Source organism: Mirounga leonina, unplaced genomic scaffold (genome assembly GCF_011800145.1).
Source record: "Mirounga leonina isolate KUSES-001 unplaced genomic scaffold, KU_Mleo_1.0 Mir_150, whole genome shotgun sequence".
Taxonomy (NCBI): domain Eukaryota; kingdom Metazoa; phylum Chordata; class Mammalia; order Carnivora; family Phocidae; genus Mirounga; species Mirounga leonina.
The window spans coordinates 25,578,646-25,598,611 of NW_023270374.1; the positions used below are offsets into that span (position 1 = coordinate 25,578,646).

Consider the following 19,966-nt stretch of genomic DNA (forward strand, 5'->3'; position numbering starts at 1 on the left):
GTATAAAATTTGAATTTACTCTGTTAAACATGCCTTCATTGAGCTTTGACTCTGTACTAGGCCACAAAGGTAAATAAAGCACAGTCTTCCCCTTTAGGGGATTTACACCTTGTGGGGGCAAGAGTCAAGTTAACCAGTAGTTCCAGGTCAGTATTATAGATGTCACTTTACTCATAGAGAGGCATATAAAAATCAGGCTGACAAGGAAAGAAGGGCTTTTGTCTTGTGTCATCTTATTTGTTAAAGCCTTTTCAGGTGCTGAGCCCTGTTGTGTGGGGCCCAACACTTGGAAAACTGCCTTCCAGCCCCTGCCTCTTCTTTTCAAGGCCAATCTGCCCCTGCTGCAGCGAGAACTGCTGCACTGCGCTCGAGCCGCCAAGCAGACCCCATCCCAGTACCTGGCTCAGCACGAACACCTTCTGCTCAGCACAAGTATTGCGTCACCTGCTGATTCTTCCGAACTGCTCATGGAAGTGCATGGAAATGGAAAGAGGCCCAGTCCAGAAAGGTGAGTAGAGAAGTGATTTGTTGTCCTTGCTTTCCTAGAATTATTCTGAGCTTCCCCTTTGCTTGTGAAAGAAAGAGAATTTGATTACTGTGATTATATATAGGTATGGACTCAGAATTTCTAAGGTTAGTTTTGCTTTTCCCCAACATCTGACAGCAGAATGTTTCTCAAATCTATACGTGTAGTTCCCAGACACAAGTGTTTTTCAAAAACTCTTCAGATGACTCTGTATGCCCCTGATGAGAGACTCCACTCTAGGGCATTCTGTGGATCCACTGTTCCAGAACCATAGGAAATACAGTCTGGGGGTGCCTGAGTGGCTCAGTCGGTTGAATGTCTGCTTTAGGCTCAGGTCATGATCGCAGGGTCCTGGGATCGAGCCCCGCATCAGGCTCCCTGCTCGGCGGGGTGCCTCTTTCTACCTCTCCCTCTCCTCCCAACTCCTGCTCTCTCTCACTGTCTCTCTTTCAAATAAATAAAATAAAATAAGATTTCTTCTGGAAATTTCAGTATGAATTGAAAGTGTAATTCAAGGAAGCAATATTTTAACACAGTGGAAAATGTGTGAAAATTGAAGCAAAATGACTGGAAACAGTACCGACTCACAAGTGTATTAATTATGTGAGCCTTTTTTCCTCCCATGTGAAGAATTGTTTCTTTCCATAAACGGACCTCCAGAACAGCAAATTTGACCTCAAAACATTGCTGAACATAGTTGAGCCCATAATCCTCCGTATACTATCACATAAGAAAATGCTGTAATCCCTCCTTTGCTTCATGAGGTGAGATGTTTCTGCCTGGTTGTGGATAGATTTAACCTCTTCATGCTGGAATAAATCACAATTCTTTTTATCTACCTGGCCTCTGGAGAAATTTTTGTTCATGCCTCATGTTACACTTTTTTTTTTTAAAGATTTTATTTATTTGACAGAGAGAGCACAAGTAGGCAGAGCAGCAGGCAGAGGGAGAGGGAGAAGCAGGCTCGCCGAGGAGGGAGCCTGATGTGGGGCTCCCAGGACCCCAGGATCACGACGCGAGCCGAAGGCAGCCACTTAACCAACTGAGCCACGCAGGTGCCCCTGTCACATCTGTCTTTATCATCTTCCTGTTTGTGAAAGATGGGCTCAGATATGTACTTCTGGTTCTTCTACAGGAGGGAAGAGAACAGTTTTGAAAGAGATACAGTTCCTCCTGAGCCTCCGGCCAAGAGAGTGTGCACCATCAGCCCTGCTCCCCGGCACAGTCCTGCCCTCACTGTGCCCCTCATGAATCCTGGGGGCCAGTTCCATCCTACTCCTCCACCTCTTCAACACTACACCTTAGAAGATATTGCAACTTCACATCTGTATCGTGAGCCCAACAAGATGCTAGAACATCGAGAAGTTCGTGATAGACACCACAATCTTAGTAAGTGACATGAGCAGCATGGTAATGCTTTAAATTCAGATTAAATCTTTGGGTTTCCTTCCTACTCAGTTATAAAGCAAAATGATGCAATCATTGCTTTTTTTCCTCTGATAAGATAAAACAATATTATACATAAACAAGAATATTAGAGTTGTAGTGATCTTGTTGCTATTATCCTTATGATAGAACTGGGCTTAAATAAATTTTTAGGAAATACATAATGAAATATTTAAAAATAAGGAGGTATCAGGGGCGCCTGGGTGGCTCAGTTGGTTAAGCGACTGCCTTCGGCTCAGGTCATGATCTGAAGGTCCTGGGATCGAGCCCCGCATCGGGCTCCCTGCTCGGCGGGAAGCCTTCTTCTCCCTTTCCCACTCCCCCTGCTTGTGTTCCCTCTCTCGCTGTCTCTCTCTGTGTCAAATAAATAAAATCTTTAAAAAAAAAAAAAAAGAATAAAGAGGTATCAGGTGCCTGTGTGGCTCAGTTGGGTAAGCAGCTGCCTTTGGTTCAGGTCATGATTCCAGAGTCCTGGGATCGAGTCCCCACATCCGGCTCCCTCTCAACGGGGAGTCTGCTTCTCCCTCTACCCCTCCTCCCCCTTGTGCTCGCGCTCTCTCTCTCTCTCTGTCAAATAATGAATAAAATTGTAAAAAAAAAAAAAATAAGGAGGTATCATTTATTCTCATGGTGCAGAAAACTAGAGAATGTTAAAACAAATGAGCTAAAATACTAATATTTTGGAGATCTGGATGAAGGTTATATGAGAATTCTTTATACTATTTTTGCATTGTTTCTGTAAATCTGGATTTATTTCAGAGTAAAGTGTTCTTAAAATTTAAAAAGATATGAAATATGTGTCTTTAAAGTGAAAGTACAGGGGCTCCTGGGTGGCTCAGTCATTAAGCGTCTGCCTTCGGCTCAGGTCATGATCCCAGGTCCTGGGGTCGAGCCCCGCATCGGGCTCCCTGCTCAGCGGAGAGACTGCTTCTCCCTCTCCCACTCCCCCTGCTTGTGTTCCGTCTCTCACTGTCTCTCTCTCTGTAAAATAAAAAAAAAATCTTTAAAAAAAAGTGAAAGTGCATGGATGTTTAGGTCAGGAGGTGAGACATATCTAAATTTAAATCTTGGCTCTGCATACTAACTAGCTGTGTGATCTTATGCAAGTTGTTTGTTTATGCCCTCTGAGCCTCAGGTTATTCGTTTCTAAAATGGAGATGATACTACCACTTCAGCTGGGTCATTGTTACATGTAGAATGCCTGGCGTGTGCATCCTTAGTAACCATTAAATTCAGGAAGAAGCAAAAAAGCCCCTAACAAACATTACCCAAGATCAGTTTTGAACAAAGCTTATTGTCATATTCTCATACAAGTTTACTGTAGAAGGTTTCTTTGGAGTAACTGCTGATCATGTGTCAGAGCAGAGAACCAAAGGGCTGCTAACTTCCAGAGTTTTCCCTACATTTCCATTTGCGGGGTACCCCAGGGAGTAAAAAATTGCAGCACATTGCTTGTCCTCGTTCTGACTTAGGCTCAGCTCACTGGTACTTTTCAGAGGCATGGACTGCAGTAGGGCTTGGCTTCACGCGGTGGTAGCTGAATGGTGAGGGCCTTGACAACAGTCTCCGCTACCAGCATTTGCAGGTACTGCTTAGATTGCGGTACATGCACATCATATGTACCTTGTCTCGTTCAGTCCTCACAGTGGTCCCATGCAGTTGATACCCGCTTTTTATAGACGAGAGGTGAAGGAACTGTGGCCAAAATCACGTAGCTAGAGTGGCAGAGACAAGATTCAGACCCCAGCTATCTGATGCCCAAAGCTAGCCTACATTGCTCATTTGCTGTGGCACCTCCCTTGGCCGTTGTTTTGTGTAGTCCAATCCTTTTTCTCCCATGTCCCTCTTTTTATGTTAAAAACAAGGGTTGCTGTTGATTTTTTCTGTATTTATACATACTTTTTAACTTGTTTGATCCATTACTTTTTTGAGAAAGAAGTGTGCCAGAATCTAGCTGTAACTGCATTGTGGTCGGGTTTTCCTTTCATTCCTAACAATTCCAGAAAAACTTTCTTTTATCTTGAAGCATTCTGTTTGAAAGATCTTCAGTCCTCTTCTTTATGAGGTTTATTTTAGGTTTAACCATTTGTCTTTTTGATAGATTCCTTAATTTTCCCCAGTCTTCTTGAAAGCATGTGCCCTAGTTCTTAATTCTTACCAAACCACTTATTCCCTCCCCTTTTTAAACAAATACATTGCAGCCCCTCCCCTTTGCTCTCCTAAGTGAAAGTTAGGGATACTATAGCCTGTCTTAGACCCGTAGTTGTAGGATCAATATTCTAAAGCATAATATATAAGAAAGTATTAGAATATGTTAGCGCTCAGGCATGACTTCGGAAGAAGATACAATAAAATAAGCAGATGCTTGCGCAGATACAGGATCACTCTCAATACAGCACTTGTAAATTCAGACTGATAACAGCTGTGTTATATTAATGATTTCAGTACTTTGAGCAGTGGTGTCATATGTGACAGGATTTTTCAAAATAGCGGACAGCTCTTAATTCAGTATACCCTTCATTCACACAGTCATTGCATTCTTACAAATCTCATTATAAATTAATGCCATACAAAAAATATTTTGTGGGAGGCCCCTGGCTGTCTCAGTGAGAAGAGCATGCAACTCTTTTTTTTTTTTTTTAAGATTTTATTTATTTATTTGACAGAGAGACAGCGAGAGAAGGAACACAAGCAAGGGGAGTGGGACAGGGAGAAGCAGGCTTCCCGCTGAGCAGGGAGCCCAATGCGGGGCTCGATCCCAGGACCCTGGGACCATGACCTGAGCCGAAGGCAGACGCTTAACAACTGAGCCACCCAGGCGCCCCTGAGCATGCAACTCTTAATCCTCAGGGTTGTGAATTCAAGCCTTATGTTGAGCATAGAGCTTACTTAAAGACATGTATACATATATTTTGGTAATACTAAGTTGTTTCCAAATGTTTGTACTGTACCCGTTCTATTTGTGGTGGTGAAATATTTATTTGCATTATACCAAATACTTGCCAACATTTAGTATTACCTGACAATTTAATTTTTTCCAGTGTATGGATATGAAATGCTATCTTAGTGAATATTTTATTTGCATTGTGACTACTTACAAGTTTGAATGTCTTCATGTGTTTATGGGCCATCTGTGCTTTTCTGTCTGGCATACCTCTTTATTTCTTTTGCCTGTTTTTCTTTTGGGCTGTTTGTCTTTCATAAGTGATTTGTCAGAGTTTTTTATATATTCTAAATGGTGATTTTTTTGTTGTTGTTTCATGTCATTTTGTGGGTCCCACACTCCATTGTGAATCATTGCCCTAGTAGTGTGCTCATATTTGGTATGGATGTGTGTGTATTCACTTGCTAGAATTTTGTTTATTGTATTCTTCCCTCTATCATCAAATTTAATCTCTAATTTCTAATAGGTCTAAATGGAGGCTATCAGGATGAGTTGGTAGACCACCGTTTGACAGAAAGGGAATGGGCTGATGAATGGAAACATCTTGATCATGTAAGAATCTTACGATGTATAATTTTCCTATTACATTTAATTCTTAATATTACCAATAATAATGGAGTATATATGCCTGAAGTGAACTTCACCAGAGCCCCGGTGTCTTTGCAATAAAAACTTAATTTATCAGTGCACCTGGCTTGCTCAATCAGTGGAGCATGTGACTCTTGATTTCAGGGTTGTGAGTTCAAGCCCTTCAAGTCCCATGTTGGGTGTAGAGCTTACTTAAAAAATAATAATGATAGGGGCGCCTGGGTGGCTCAGTTGGTTAAGCAACTGCCTTCGGCTCAGGTCATGATCCTGGAATCCCGGGATCGAGTCTCGCATCGGGCTCCCTGCTCAGCAGGAAGTCTGCTTCTCCCTCTTACCCTGCCCCTCTCATGCTCTCTCTCTCTCTATCTCATTCTCTCTCTCAAATAAATAAAATCTTTAAAAAAAAAAAATAATAATGATAAAATAAAATAAACTTGATTTATCTGCTACTTCCCTAGCTAGAGAGCTAAGAGTAACTCTCACATCTTTGCAGTGGGGTAGTCACTTCAGGATATAACAAAATGAAATCCGAAAGTACAATGGTTAAAATCAGGTTTGTCAGTTCAGGTCCCAGCTTTGCCACTTCCTACCTTTGTGCAATGGGCAAGTTGTTTTTACAGTTTGTAGCCTTAATTTTTATATCTTAAAAAAAAGAATACTGTATTACTTACATTCACAACAGGGTGGTTATAATATGTAAGGTGCTTATCACAGGATCTAGTATATAGGAAACGCTGAATAAGTGGTGCTTCTCTGGGGCACCTGGGTCGCAGTCGGTTAAGTGTCTGTCTTTGGCTCAGGTCACGATCCTGGGGTCCTGGGATTGAGCCCCACGTCTGGCTCCCTGCTCAGTGGAGAGCCTGCTTCTCCCTCTCCCTCTGCCTGCCACTCTGCATACTTGTGCTCTCTCTCTATCTCTCTGTCAAATAAATAAATAAAATCTTTTAAAAATAAATAAATAAAGGGCGCCTGGGTGGCTCAGTTGGTTAAGCGACTGCCTTCGGCTCAGGTCATGATCCTGCAGTCCTGGGATCGAGTCCGCATCGGGCTCCCTGCTCGGCGGGGTGCCTGCTTCTCCCTTTGACCCTCCCCCCTCTCATGTGCTCTCTCTCATTCTCTCTCAAATAAATAAATAAATAAAATCTTAAAAATAAATAAATAAATAAATAAAATCTTATAAATAAATAAATAAATAAATAAATAAATAAATAAATAAATAAAATGGTGCTTCTCCAAAAATAAATGAGAGGGTGGTTTCACCATTGTGTTTAAAGGACTATATTATGGTGAGAGACTCTGGCTGCTTGAACCTGGAAGAATCCAAAAAGTGTTATTTTGAAATTTTAAAAAAAAAAATTTGCATATATATATTTAAAAAGAAGCTGTTAAGAGGTGCCTGGGTGGCTCAGTCAGTTAAACGTCCCACTCTTGATTTTGATTTTGGCTCTGCTCATCATCTCAGGGTTGTGATATCGAGCCCCATGTTGGGGCTATGCTGGTCATGGAACCTACTTAGGATTCTCTCCTCCCTCCTCCCCAAATTAAATAAATAAGTACAAAGAAGCTGTTAAGCAAGGCTTTCATATGTCGGCTTGATATTGCTAAAGCTGAGATAACTTAAGCCTTCATTCTTTATAGCTTACCCATCCTTAATTTTTCAGTATTGGTTATTTGAAAGTTCTAATCTTACGTCTGCCTGATTTCCTCTGTGGCTTAGGCTCTGAATTGCATTATGGAAATGGTAGAGAAGACAAGGCGCTCCATGGCAGTTCTGCGGCGCTGTCAGGAATCTGATCGTGAAGAACTCAACTACTGGAAAAGACGATGTAACGAAAACACAGAGATGAGGAAGACAGGGAGCGAGTTGGTCTCCAGGCAGCACAGTCCTGGGAGCGCCGATTCTCTCAGCAATGGTAAGGGGGAGAGTCTCACCTAAGATGACAGGGAAGGCTTTTTGTATTTTACTTTAAAGGAAGATGGTGCTAGATTGTGGAATTAGAAAGACCCAGGTGATTATGAAGAGTAAATGATAAAATATGTCAAGGATTCAGTAGCTGGCATGTTGAGGAAATACTGTCTAACTCGTAGATAATGAGAATATTTGTGATTTTGTTGTTTTTAACTCTCTATGTGTTAGGTGATGATTAAGGAATAGTTGTTAAAATTACCCTGGCTGAATGTCCTAGGTACTCTCATGTACATCACAATTATTCCTCATCAGTAGCCCTGAAAATCTAAAAATGTTCCCCTCACCTTCCCTGCTTTCCCTTCCACTCCCCATCCAGGAAAATACCATTTAAAGACCTCTGTTTGGAGGCCTTTGGTTTGTTTTGTTTTGTTTTTAAGATTTTATTTATTTATTTGAGATAGAGCGAGAGTGAGTGAGAGAGGGCACAAGCAGGGTGGGGGGAAGGGCAGAGGGAGAGGGAAAGCAGGCTCCCCACTGAGCAGGAGCCTGACTCGGGCCTCAATCCCAGGATCCTGGGATCACGACCTTTGTGAGCCAAAGTCAGACGCTTAAGTATCTGAGCCGCCCAGGCGCCCCTGGAGGCCTGTATAAAAAGCTTTACTATACCAAACGGGGTTGTCCCATCTTGCCTTTTCTCAGCCTGAAGCAGCAAAGATATGAACAACTATTCTCTCAATCCAGGGTACATGCAGGATGCCACAGCTTTTTCTTCGAAAGTATCCCATCACATTCATCTAGTAACTAAAAAGGTTGCCCTATGCAAAGACACAGCTAAATGAGGGGCCATCTGTGATCAGACGTTTTCCCCACGTACCCACTTCAAGCTCCCTCTTTTTACGAGGGAGAATGAATCTCTTATTATGACAACCTAGCATGTTCCACAGATGACAGCTGTTAGTCTAAAAAAGACTTCAAAAAAAGGGAGGCGAAGTCATTGGTAACCAAAGGATCCCACTCCCCACCCCTCCCACAGAGCTGATTCTTGAGGGCACCGTAGATTAGCCACCTTGTGTGGGATATGATAGCCAGACGTCAGGATACTTGTGGGTGCAAGGTAGCTGCACTTCGATAACAACGACAGAGCTTGGGGCACCTAGCTGGCTCAGTCAGAAGAGCACATGATTCTTAACCTCATGGTCATGTGTTCAAGCCCCACACTGGGTGCAGAGATTACAATTAATCCATCCGCTAAATGACACATACATACAAATGTATGAACAACTTCAGAGCTCATCCTCAGGTATCCCGCACCATCTGAACCTTCACAAATAGTCCCCATAAAAACTTGAAGAAATATCCAGAATTCACCTTCCAAATCACAAACCTTCCCCCAGTCAGTCTGCATGTGTTTAGGTGAGAGTGAGTGTGGTCCTTAGGCAGCTCTTCTCTAGCTCCTGTGGCAGGTCGTCTTGGGGGCATGTATGTATGTATGTATGTATGTATTTATTATTTATTTATATTTTTTTATTAGAGAGAGAGACAGCAAGAGAGGGAATACCAGCAGGGGGAGTGGGAGAGGGAGAAGCAGGCCTCCCGCCAAGCAGGGAGCCTGATGTGGGGCTGGATCCCAGGACCCTAGGATCATGACCTGAGCCCAAGGCAGACGCCTAACGACTGAGCCACCCAGGCGCCCCTAGATTTTATATATTTTTTATTTTTCTTTAAGATTTTATTTATTTATTTGACAGAGAGAGACACAGCGAGAGAGGGAACACAAGCAGAAGGAGTGGGAGAGGGAGCAGCAGGCTTCCTGCTGAGCAGGGAGCCCGATGTGGGGCTGGATCCCAGGACCCTGGGATCATGACCTGAGCCTAAGGCAGACGCTTAACGACTGAGCCACCCAGGCACCCCTTCTTGGAGGCATTTAAACGTGGCTCTGCATTACCTTCTGTTCATCTTTTTCAGTATCTTCATTTATGCATAGTATATATATTTCATATTTTTATTTTATTGTTTATTTCTCTTATATCATGGTTGTTGTAGTGTAGAAAGAAAGCATCATTCATATCCTACGTAATCATGCTATTCAAAATGTGGACCAAACCATTCCAAAAGAATTTGTCATTGGACCATGATTGGTTGAGGGGCCTTCCACAGCATGTACTGGGTGCTGTCTGCTTGCTTTGACAGGAGGCCTCTACATTAAGCAGTGTGCTTGGAGACACGCTGGTTGTGCATTCTGGCCTCTGTTCCCTGTCCCTTGATGGACCATAGCAGTTTGTAGACAGCATTTGGAGCAGTGCTGTGCTACACTCAGCAGTGTTCTTGGGCGTAGCACACGAACATCCCAGTGACGGCAAAATAATTAGATGATTTGTGGTTTGTGGGTGTTTTCTGTTTTTGGGGGTTTTTTTTTTGACAATTCGTGTTTTAAATGTTTGGTGTATGCAGAAACCACTCGTGGATTATTTATTCAAGTGTTTAGTATTTAAGTATTTTGGTGATTTGGAGAGAAATTGACTAGAGACTGGATAGCATTATTACTTTTCCCATTTAAAATAAGGAAATAAAAGTTCCCTCTATCTGAACATTGGTGATTCACAATATTTCAGGGATAAATTTGGTTCAGACGACAAGGGATGTATTTTGGTATTTTACGTACGGATGCATAAATAGGTAGGAAAAGGATAAAGGAAAAGAAGAAAATGATCATGGTTTTCTCTGGGGTGTGGCGTGGAGGCTGTGGTGATGGAGAGTAGAGAGTGAGTGCTCATCATCTTCACCAGCCTTTCTGAGGACAGGATTGCAGGTCTGACTAGCATCCTTTAAACAGCACTGTGGCTTACTACTACTCATTTCTTGGGGATTTGGGGTTGTTAGAAGTGTCTTTCTTGACCTGAAGTTTTACGGATGTTCACTTTATAATGTTTTCACCAAACCACGCATTAATATTTTTATGAACTTGTTAGTCATCTAATCCATATCAAATGAGTTTCAGAAACCATGAATAGACAGTGAAGATAGTGTAGTTACTGGGGGGAAAAAAATTACCAGAACTGAAAGGCAAATATTCCAGCTTGAACCAGTCTACCAATCAAACAACACTGTGGAAGAAACAAATATCAGTTAGCATCATTGAAAGTTAGAATACAACTCTGAAGGAAAGTCGTTTTAACTTAGAATTCTCTGCTAGAGCTGGGTTGCCTAGGTGGTTGAGCATCCAACTCTCAGTTTTGGCTGGGCTCATGGTCTCACAGTCGTGGGATCAAGCCCCAAGTGGGGCTTTACACTGGGCGTGGAATCTCGGGATTCTCTCTCCTTATCCCTCTGCCCCTCCTTCCCAGTTTCTTTACTTTTTCTTCTTTTTTTTTTTTTTAAGATTTTATTTATTTGACAGAGAGAGAGAGCACAAGCAGGAGTAGTGGGAGAGGGAGAATCAGACTCCCTGCTGAGCAGAGAGTACCATGCAGGACTCGATCTCAGGACCCTGGGATCATGACCTGAGCCAAAGGCAGACGATTAACCGACTGAGCCACCCAGGTGCCCCTCCTTCCAATTTCAAGCATGTGCTCTCTTTCTCTCTCTAAAATAAATGAATAAATCTTTTTTAAAATTCTTTACTAGACCAAAACCATTAAATGTTTGATTAATAACCCACAGTGTTTCAAAAAGTGTACCTCTTGGGGTGCCTGGGTGGCTCATTTGGTTGGGCGTCAGGCTATTTGTTTCATCTCAGGTCATGAGATCATGGATCCTTGGATTGAGCAGCCCCATGTTGGGCTCTGTGCTCAGCAGGGAGTCTGCTTGATGGTTCTCTCCCTCTGCTCCCTACCCGCTGTTGTGTGCTCACTCCTGCGCTTACGCACGCTCTCTCTCTTGAAAATCTTTTTTAAAAAATGTATCTCCTATCTACCCTTTATCGTGGTATCTACCACAGTTGAGTAGGATATATCCTAAAAGAGGGAAGGAAACCAGAGTGGAAGACATGGAATTGATTAAACAGGACCCATCTTAAGAACAGAAGGAGGGGCTCCTGGGTGGCTTGGTTAGGCGGCTCAGGTTATGATCTCAGGGTTCTGGGATCAAAGCTCAAGTTGGGCTCCCTGCTCAGCAGAATCCTGCTTCTCCCTCTCCCACTCCCCCTGCTTGTGTTCCCTCTCACTCTCTGTCAAATAAATAAATAAAATCTTTAAAAAAAAAAAATTTTTTTTATTTTCCATAAAAATAAAACACGTTGGTTATAGACCACTTCTAAGAAACCCTGTGCTGTTTATCCCTTTTGTAGATTCGCAGCGGGAATTCAACAATCGGCCAGGAACAGGATATGTACCTGTGGAGTTTTGGAAAAAAACTGGTACGTATCTGTGTGCTTCTATGTCACATACTCACTAATTTGTGTGAGCCTGGAGCACATGTTTGGGGGAAAGGTCTTTGGCTCATAACTTTCTCCTCAGAACTCTAGGCTCCTTCCTTTCTCCCTCCAGCTTTCGCATACACCTGGACTGCGCTTCACAGGATTTTTTGCAGGTCAAGAATTTCAAATGACGTCTTACTGCATACCCTTCTGCTGGGTCATCCTGAGGCATTAAGTAACCAACTTTTCCTTCCCTATTTATATGCCTTATTTCTGAGCATATAGCTCAATTCATTTCTGCCTGTTGTGTTCACTTGAATCTTTACACACTATGTTCACATGCTACCACATCTGGCTCATTTTGGCCTTGGAACAACCCTCCACTCTTCCTTTCACCTTCATTGTCCCCACTTTGTCAAGACTATTCTTGGTGGGTCTCATTTTCTAGAAGACTAAAAGGAGGGTGGGTCTGCCTATTGCAGTAAGATAGTGGATAAAACTAACCTCATGTCCCTAAATCTGCCCTTGTCCAGACATGAGCCTTCTTTTCCTTCTAGGCTCCCTTTTCCAAGACCATTTTTTTGTAGTCCAGTACAGTTCTTGCGGGTTTTTTTGTTTTTTGTTTTTTTTGAGATAAAATTTACTTCTGCAAAAGTTAATTCTTGTCCTTCATAAAGACTCTTTCAGGAGCATCAAGATCATCATAAACAAATGGACAAAAGATATGAACAAATTGTGAGAAATACAAATAAACATACTGCAGAGTGTTTGTTCTGACTGGCAGTTTAGGAGAATATAAGATAAATCAGTTAGCCCCCAGAGTCTTTATTGACATATATTTGTTGACCTATTTTTAGATGACCTTGTTAATGACACTAAATAATTCATTAGAGGTTTATTTATGAAATTATTAGGTAGACCAATCTTGAATGTGTGCAAATTTTTTAAAGATTTTCTTTTACTTTATTTTTATTAAAGAGCTTAGGAGCCTGATGTGGGGCTCAGTCCCTAGACCCTGGGACCATGACCTGAGCCGCAGGCAGATGCTTAACTGACTGAGCCAGCCAGGCGCCCCAAGATTTTAGTTTTAGCATGGGGTTTGAATTCACAACCTTGAGGTCAAGAATTGACACTTGATTGACTGAGCTAGGTAACCCAGTACATGCAAATTCTTAAAATCATTCCTGTCTCAGACTTAGCCACACAAAATATTATTTTGTCATTAAAAATAATTTGGGGGCGCCTGGGTGGCTCAGTTGGTTAAGTGTCTGACTCTTGGTTTCAGCTCAGGTCACGATCTCATGGGTTGTGGGATCAAGCCCCAAGCTTGAAGATTCTCTCCCTCTGCCCCTCCCCCTGCTCACACTGTCTCTCTCTCAAATAAATAAATCTTTAAAAAAAATTTTTTTTTGGAAAAATACATAGCAACTTGGAAAAACCTTTTTGCAGTGGGAAATGTGGAAATACGTATTACCAAGAAGTGGAATAGAATTATCGGAAATGAAGATAGCAGTTGTTAAGGTAAAGAGCAGGATTACCATGCACAAGATCTCCTTGGTAACTAGTGATTTCCCACTTGGGTGGTACCTTTGGTTAACTATAGTTAAGAGCCAAACTTTGGTTTTGAACTGTTTGGATTTGAGTCCTTCTTCTGCTATGGTGTCATCTGTGACTTAGGTGACTTCAAACTGTGACTCTTACTGATTGACCCTTAACCTGAGAGGATAAAATATACATTAGGGCATTATTATGTTGACTTAAGAACCCTATCTGGAAACTAATAAGTGGGTTATGAAGGGCAGTGGGTGGTGGGCCACAGTGGACCTCTGTAGATACCAAGAGTAAAAGAAGCGTGGAGTTCACTGTCAACTCAACTCAGCATCATTCTTGTCTTTTGGAGTGAAAAGATCTTTTCTTAAGGCTGGAGTAATAAGATGAAAAGTTTTAGGATGGCAGCCTAGAACACTTTATTTAGATGATCTTTGAGCCTAGGCCATGTGAAAGAACCAAGCCATAAAGGAATTTCCTTAGGCTTTTGGGTTTTCCAGTCTTGTGGACCCAAGAAGGCGGTCACTCACATTGGGTCTTGGAGATGAGGCTCAATGCATAGTGTATGCCATTTGGAGTGTCCATTCTGTGGAAACCAAGCAGGATGGTGGTGGTGGGAGGAAGTGATCAGGAACCAAGTGGGATGATACTGATAGTGTATAGGGCTTTGGAAGCCCAGGTTCCTGGCATGCCCAAATCCATATCTTGAGCCCACGTTGCTCTGCTGAGTTCAGTTGTCTTCTTTTTTTTTTTTTTTTAAGGTTTTATTTATTTGACAGAGAGAGCAGAGAGCAGGAAGCAAGCAGGGGGAGTGGGAGAGGGAGAAGCATGCTTCCCGCTGAGCAGGCGGCCTGATGTGGGGCTTGATCCCAGAACCCTGGGATCATGACCTGAGCCGAAGGCAGACACTTCTCAACTGAGCCACCCAGGTGCCCCCTTGAGTTCAGTCTTCTATATCTAACTGCCTCCTGGCCATTTGTACCTGGATGCCCCAGAGGCACTTCAGTCTTCCCACTTGCCTCCACATGGCATTTTGCTTATTATCTATTTCATTTCATAGCACTACCATTCATTCTTCACCTTCACCTCCAGACTCTTAGATGCTGCCAGCCTCATTCTGCCTCATCCCTTCCTCTATGCCCTTGGTCCTGCCTAAATTCAGAGTTTCTTCTGTCAGCTGGATTTCTACTGCCCCAGCCTCTCGCAGGCTGTCTCTGCCTTCAGTCTTTTCTCCTTGCATAGAACCCTTCAGGAGTTAATGTTTTCTTTAGAAAGAGCCAAAGCCCTTAGCATGGGATGTGAGACTTTACAAATACTCATTTCCACCTACCATCTCAACCAAGGCACATTTTCTTGATCTTCCCCGCCACTTGTAGAGCTGACCACTTGTCTTCTTGGAACTCTTATCTCTTGTACTGACATATGTCATGGACCCCCAAGCCACCTTTGTACTTGATCACAAACATGTAGGGAAAAAGGACTACGTCCTAGTCCTCTAGGTGTCCCCAGCCCTTAGCACAGTGCTGCCCATCTATACACCCAACAAGGGAGTACATGAACAGACAAATAGTATAAGAATAAAAGTGAATGTCTATGTCATATGTTAAACCGTGTGTATTTTTGGAAAAGTCCTCTTGTTTTAGCTCCATCCCTTCTCGCAAGTGATAGGGAGTGGGAGGGAAAAGATTTCTCGGCCAGTTGATTTTACTGTCACTTTCTTCTAGAAGAAGCTGTGAATAAGGTGAAAATTCAGGCCATGTCAGAAGTACAGAAAGCTGTTGCTGAGGCAGAACAAAAAGCCTTTGAAGTGATTGCAACAGAGAGAGCTCGGATGGAGCAAACCATAGCGGACGTCAAACGGCAGGCTGCGGAGGATGCCTTCCTCGTCATAAATGAGCAAGAAGAGTCAACAGAGGTCAGAGTTCTGTTAGCCCTGGGGGCTGGGGGGGCCGGGGCTGGGGCAGCTGCAGTCCCCGAGCCCACTGTTTTCTTCTTAAGTGCTAGGCAGTAAGATAAAATGGTCAGCTCTTGAACTAGATGATTATAATTTTTATCTAGTACCAGAAGAATTTTGTTTCTTAATTATTATATTCTTAGATAAATCAGCTCATTGTATCAGTTTCAATTTTGAAAACTCACCCTGAAGACAGGGTGGAATTACATGATTATGAAGGCTACCTTTGATTAGTGGGCTCACCAGGTACCAGAGACACAGAGTTAAGTGTATGTGCTGCCTTTTTGATCCTCACAGTGACCCTATGAGGTAGGTATTGTTGGGTTCTGATTTTACACAGAGGAAACTGGGGCTTAAGGAATTTTCACTGATGTAATCCCTCGGTGCTGAAGCCAGGGTAGGGGTAAGGAGATGCAGGGCCCTATAGCATTTGGTCTGTTTATAAAGAGGATAGTTCTTGCATGGATTGAAGTGACATACCGGGCAGACCTGCCCACCTCTCCAAGACCCAAGGCCCAGCACATGGTGATGTTTCTATCCAGGACACTTCTACCACAGTGAGGACAAAAGTAAAACTGAAAAGAAAAAAGCGTGCGACAAAAATAGCATAATAGTCCTTTGGAATATAATAAAGTTCTTCTGTAATTTTCATTTCAGTCATTTTTCAGTTTTGAGATAAACTTTAAGTCTTGAAACAAGCCTATTTCTGTACGTAGGCAGATCCATCTACCAGTTGAGACGTAAAGAACTGGGAGGTTTTGTTGGTTTGGTTTGTTGAAACAGCCGCAGTGTTAGTCTCACTCTACGTGAACGGTGCCCTGCAGGATAGTAGTTCCAAGCATGGCCGGTGCAGAAGAACATGCCTACGTTTCGCGTGGCCCTCAGAGAGGATGTGGGGAGGTTCCTTGTTGTAGCACCCCAACAAGGACCCTGAATTGTGAGAAAGTCGTTCCATTAACCCTCTTCTTGTCCATCCTCCCTCCTACTTTTTCTTTAGAATTGTTTTTGAGCAGTGACATCTCTGTTTGTTGTGTGTATTTAATTCTCTCTCTGTAGCCATCCACAGCTATGTCCGTGTCCATTCATATTTACCTGCTTTTATATCTGTGTTTCTCTTTTACTGCGTGTGCCTCCAAAAAGGGGGTGGAACATTTTGGCTAAGAGCATGAGTTCTGGATCTAGACTGTGTGGTTTAAATCCCAGCTCTCCTTTTATAGCATTGTGCTGTGAAGGACCTGTCATTTTAAAGATTTTATTTATTTATTTGACAGAGAGAGACACAGCAAGAGAGGGAACACAAGCAGGGGGAGTGGGAGAGGGAGAAGCAGGCTTCCCGCCGAGCAGGGAGCCCGATGCGGGGCTCGATCCCAGGACCCTGGGATTATGACCCGAGCTGAAGGCGGGCGCTTGACGACTGAGCCCCCCAGGTACCCAAGGACCTGTCATTTTAAACAGTGCACAGAGTGACCTGTAGATGAGGCACACACCAGCACCCATCCCAGCAAACTTTCTTTCCAAAACAGGGGAGTGCTAGCAGGTCAGAAGCTCTGGGTTAGTTTGCATTGGACCAGAAGGGATGAATTCCCTTTATTTCATCCAGAAAATTCTGAAGGCCAGCAGACATCTCTGGGGTTTCTTATTCATTCTCTGAGAAGTGGTGGGGAATAATGAAGGGAGCCCAGAACCGGAGGTTAGGAGCCCTGAGTTCTAGTCCCAGTTCCCCCTCACAGTGGCAGCATACCCTTAAGGACTCAGTTTCCTTCTCTGTGTAGTGACTGTGTAGCAGCCCCTGTCCTGCTGGTCTCATAGTTTTGACAGAATATAATGAGGTCAAGATCGTGGTTGTGGAAGTGCTGGTAAACGGTAGTGCACTGTAGACCAAGGACTTTTTTACAGTGTAAAAACATGCCTGGGTCAGCTGTGGTAGCACCTGCCCTTGCAGAGCACCTGCGGCCTCTGAGAGTCTCCGAGTCTCCCCTGTAATGCCTCGGGCAGAGGCGTGGAGTGAGAGGTCCCCTCATCTCTGCCACCGGGCACCTTCTGTCCTCAGCCTGGATTTCCTTGCCAGCCTAATGGGCTAGCAGTTGATTCTCAGATGGGGAGTCATTCCTCCTTTGGGCCGGGTTTGCAGTAAGGTCAAGGAGGCCTGGGAAAGGTCCCAGGGATTTGAACAGTCCCAGGTCGTTCTGATAACAGGTGATCCCCAAGCCACACTTAGACTCTGTACTACAGGTATCTCTCACTTGTTGAAAGTTCACATTATGCCTTTGGTTTTACAAAAGGCCTGTATGTTAGTACCTGTTCTCACTTGCTGAAAGAAATCTGAAAAGCGTTTTCACTTTAATGAGCAAAGGGAAAACACAAAAATAGCGTTCAGCATTTGTTATGCAGCAAGCCCAGCACACAGCCTGAGCAGCAAGACTGGCCCCACCAAGCTCCTTCCCCGGGAATTCCACTCTCAGCAGCTGGCTGTGAGAGCTTTGAACTGGGTCTGTGCTTTATCTCAATTTATTTTATGCATCCATTAGCAAAATGTGTCCTACGGAAAAGCCTAAGAGAAGTTATTTTTTGGGTCTGGGAACACTCAAAATTTTCCCATATAAATCAGTGCTGATTGTTTCTCCGCTTTACACCATTTCAGCTTCTGAAAGGTTTCACAGGGAGGCTCCACCTCCGGGTGCAGGGGAACCTGTAATAGTGGCAGAGACTGATGATCTGTGCTTAACAGAGCAAGGTCTAGAATCCCCATTGTGACTTCCCTAGGCAGTGACTCAGGAGGTTTATCACCTTCTCCCACTAGCCACAAAGGACTGTTTGGCCGTATGTGTTGCTCCAGCCTTGAGGAATGCTGATCTGAAGAGTGATCCCAGCAATAATAGACCTTTTGCCTTATATCTCGGCAGAAAGCCTCATGGTTGTCAGGGGGAAGAAGACACAGGAAAAGAAAACCTACAAGTGTCCTTTTCACCCTAGCTGCTCTGACACCAGCCACGCTACTCTTGCATTTTATGGTCCTGCCTCTTTGGGGGCCTGTTCATCTTGGTTTATTTTGTCCCATAAATGATGACATAATCTCTTACAAACATATATGGCAGCCACGGTGGAAGTACTAGTGGTGTAATACTCTGTCCTGGTTTGAGATGCCCTTGCAGGCTAGGACAGAGAGGGAGTAGAGGCTCTCCCATTCGGCTGGGGCTGACCATGGGGCTGGCACATTGGCCTGTGTTTCCAGGGTGGCCCCATGTGCGCAGTAACCAACCAGTTTCTTCCCCACAAGTGGTAATGTCCTGCCAAGGCATCATTTGGAGTCAGCCTATCACACTCAAAAGTATGACATTCTCTGGAGTGTAGTTTGCTTGAGGATCCGTAAATGCATCCTGGGAAAGATGTCTCTTCCCTGTTCTGGTCCTCTGGGTGTTGGTGCTGGGCAAGTTTGGGCAGTCCCTAAGTGTATTTCCTGAGAAGCCTGTTGTTAGAAGGGAGTCTGCAGTCCTTTGTAACCTTGAGTATAGTAGAGTCAGGGGGTTCAGCTTCCAGGCTTTGCATAGCCATGTAATCATTTTACAGCTTTAGGCCACATCCCTGCCTGCTGGCTCTCAGTGTCCCATCTGCAAAAGGTGGGCTGGATGGCTGCAGGCACTTGTCTGTTGTTTTATACTTGAGCGGGGGTCCAGATTTCATTGGGGACAGTGTCTGTCTTCCTTGAGGGGATTATGGAGGGATCAGGCCATGCCTCAGATCGGCTTCTGCCATTCTGGAGACCCTTTGAAGTGGGGGTGGGAGGCCAGCTGGTGCTCAGGTCCTTCCTGACACCTAAGAGAGCCTTGCCTCTTCCTGCTAATTTCACCTGGCCAGTGCCGGAGGCTTTTTCTCTTCTGAGTGGGTCCTGGGGACCTCGGGTGCAGGCTCACTCGTGGAGTCCTCGGGGGAGCCTCCGGAAGGAGACTGCCAGGGGGCAGGCGCGGGGGGCTGTGGGAGCTGCGCCTCGTGGCAGCCTTCTTCATGCGGCTGCTCCCCTCCTTAGCTGTCGGATGGAAGCGCGGTGCCGCGTGTTCACTGAGCGTCCTGTCGCTGCGCTCGGGGCCTGCCACTCGGAGCTCTACCCGAGTCTCACTGGCTCCTCCCTTCTGTCAGGGTTAGTGCTCTCCCTTCCTCACCTGCCCCCCATGCATTTCTGCTAAAGCCCAGCAACACCTGCCCCTTCCGTGGCAGGTGCAGAGAGTAGCAGGAAAACTCCCGGGGCACTGAGATCGGAGGTGCTGGGGGGCTTTGTGAAACAAGCCCGAAGTAGTCCTCTGATTGCCAGCCCTCCTGTGATGAGACACATCGCCGAAAGGAGAACGGGCACAGAAGTTGCGCAGCTGCCCGCACTCCTGGTCCCCTGGCAGGGGGCTTTTTTAAAGGATCAGGTGTTGTCGGTAAAAGCGATCAAGATCATTCCTCTGTTGAGATCAGCAAGAGAAAAAACATTATCTAAACACACGTGTGCGTGTGTCGTGTCGGGGACGCTGGGACAGAGTTTGGTTTGGTCACTGAGGATTAAATGTGAGTCAGAACAATGAGTAGGTGCCTTCGGCAGGGGGTGAGAGCTCCCCCCGCCCTTCCCTGGCACCCTTCGTCCTGCTGTCCTGCCAGCCCATGGCAGGCGGTTTGCCTCTTCCTGCCCATGAAGGAGATTCAGAGAGGCGTGTGTTTCT

At 44.4% G+C, this 19,966-nt stretch overlaps 1 protein-coding gene across 5 annotated transcripts in view; it reads left to right on the forward strand.

The window, feature by feature from the left end:
• CBFA2T2 (CBFA2/RUNX1 partner transcriptional co-repressor 2) overlaps window positions 1-19,966 on the forward strand; it is a 151,416-nt gene that overhangs the window by 126,470 nt on the left and 4,980 nt on the right. For 3 of the 5 annotated variants that reach the window (XM_035006114.1, XM_035006117.1, XM_035006116.1), the window contains exons 5-10: window positions 327-508; window positions 1,662-1,915; window positions 5,383-5,468; window positions 7,222-7,417; window positions 11,699-11,767; window positions 15,040-15,230. In XM_035006114.1, the coding sequence (XP_034862005.1) occupies window positions 327-508; window positions 1,662-1,915; window positions 5,383-5,468; window positions 7,222-7,417; window positions 11,699-11,767; window positions 15,040-15,230 (978 nt within the window). Of the gene's footprint in view, window positions 1-326; window positions 509-1,661; window positions 1,916-5,382; window positions 5,469-7,221; window positions 7,418-11,698; window positions 11,768-11,897; window positions 12,762-15,039; window positions 15,231-19,966 lie in introns of those variants that run through there. The other 2 variants (XM_035006118.1, XM_035006115.1) reach the window with 2 other exon arrangements.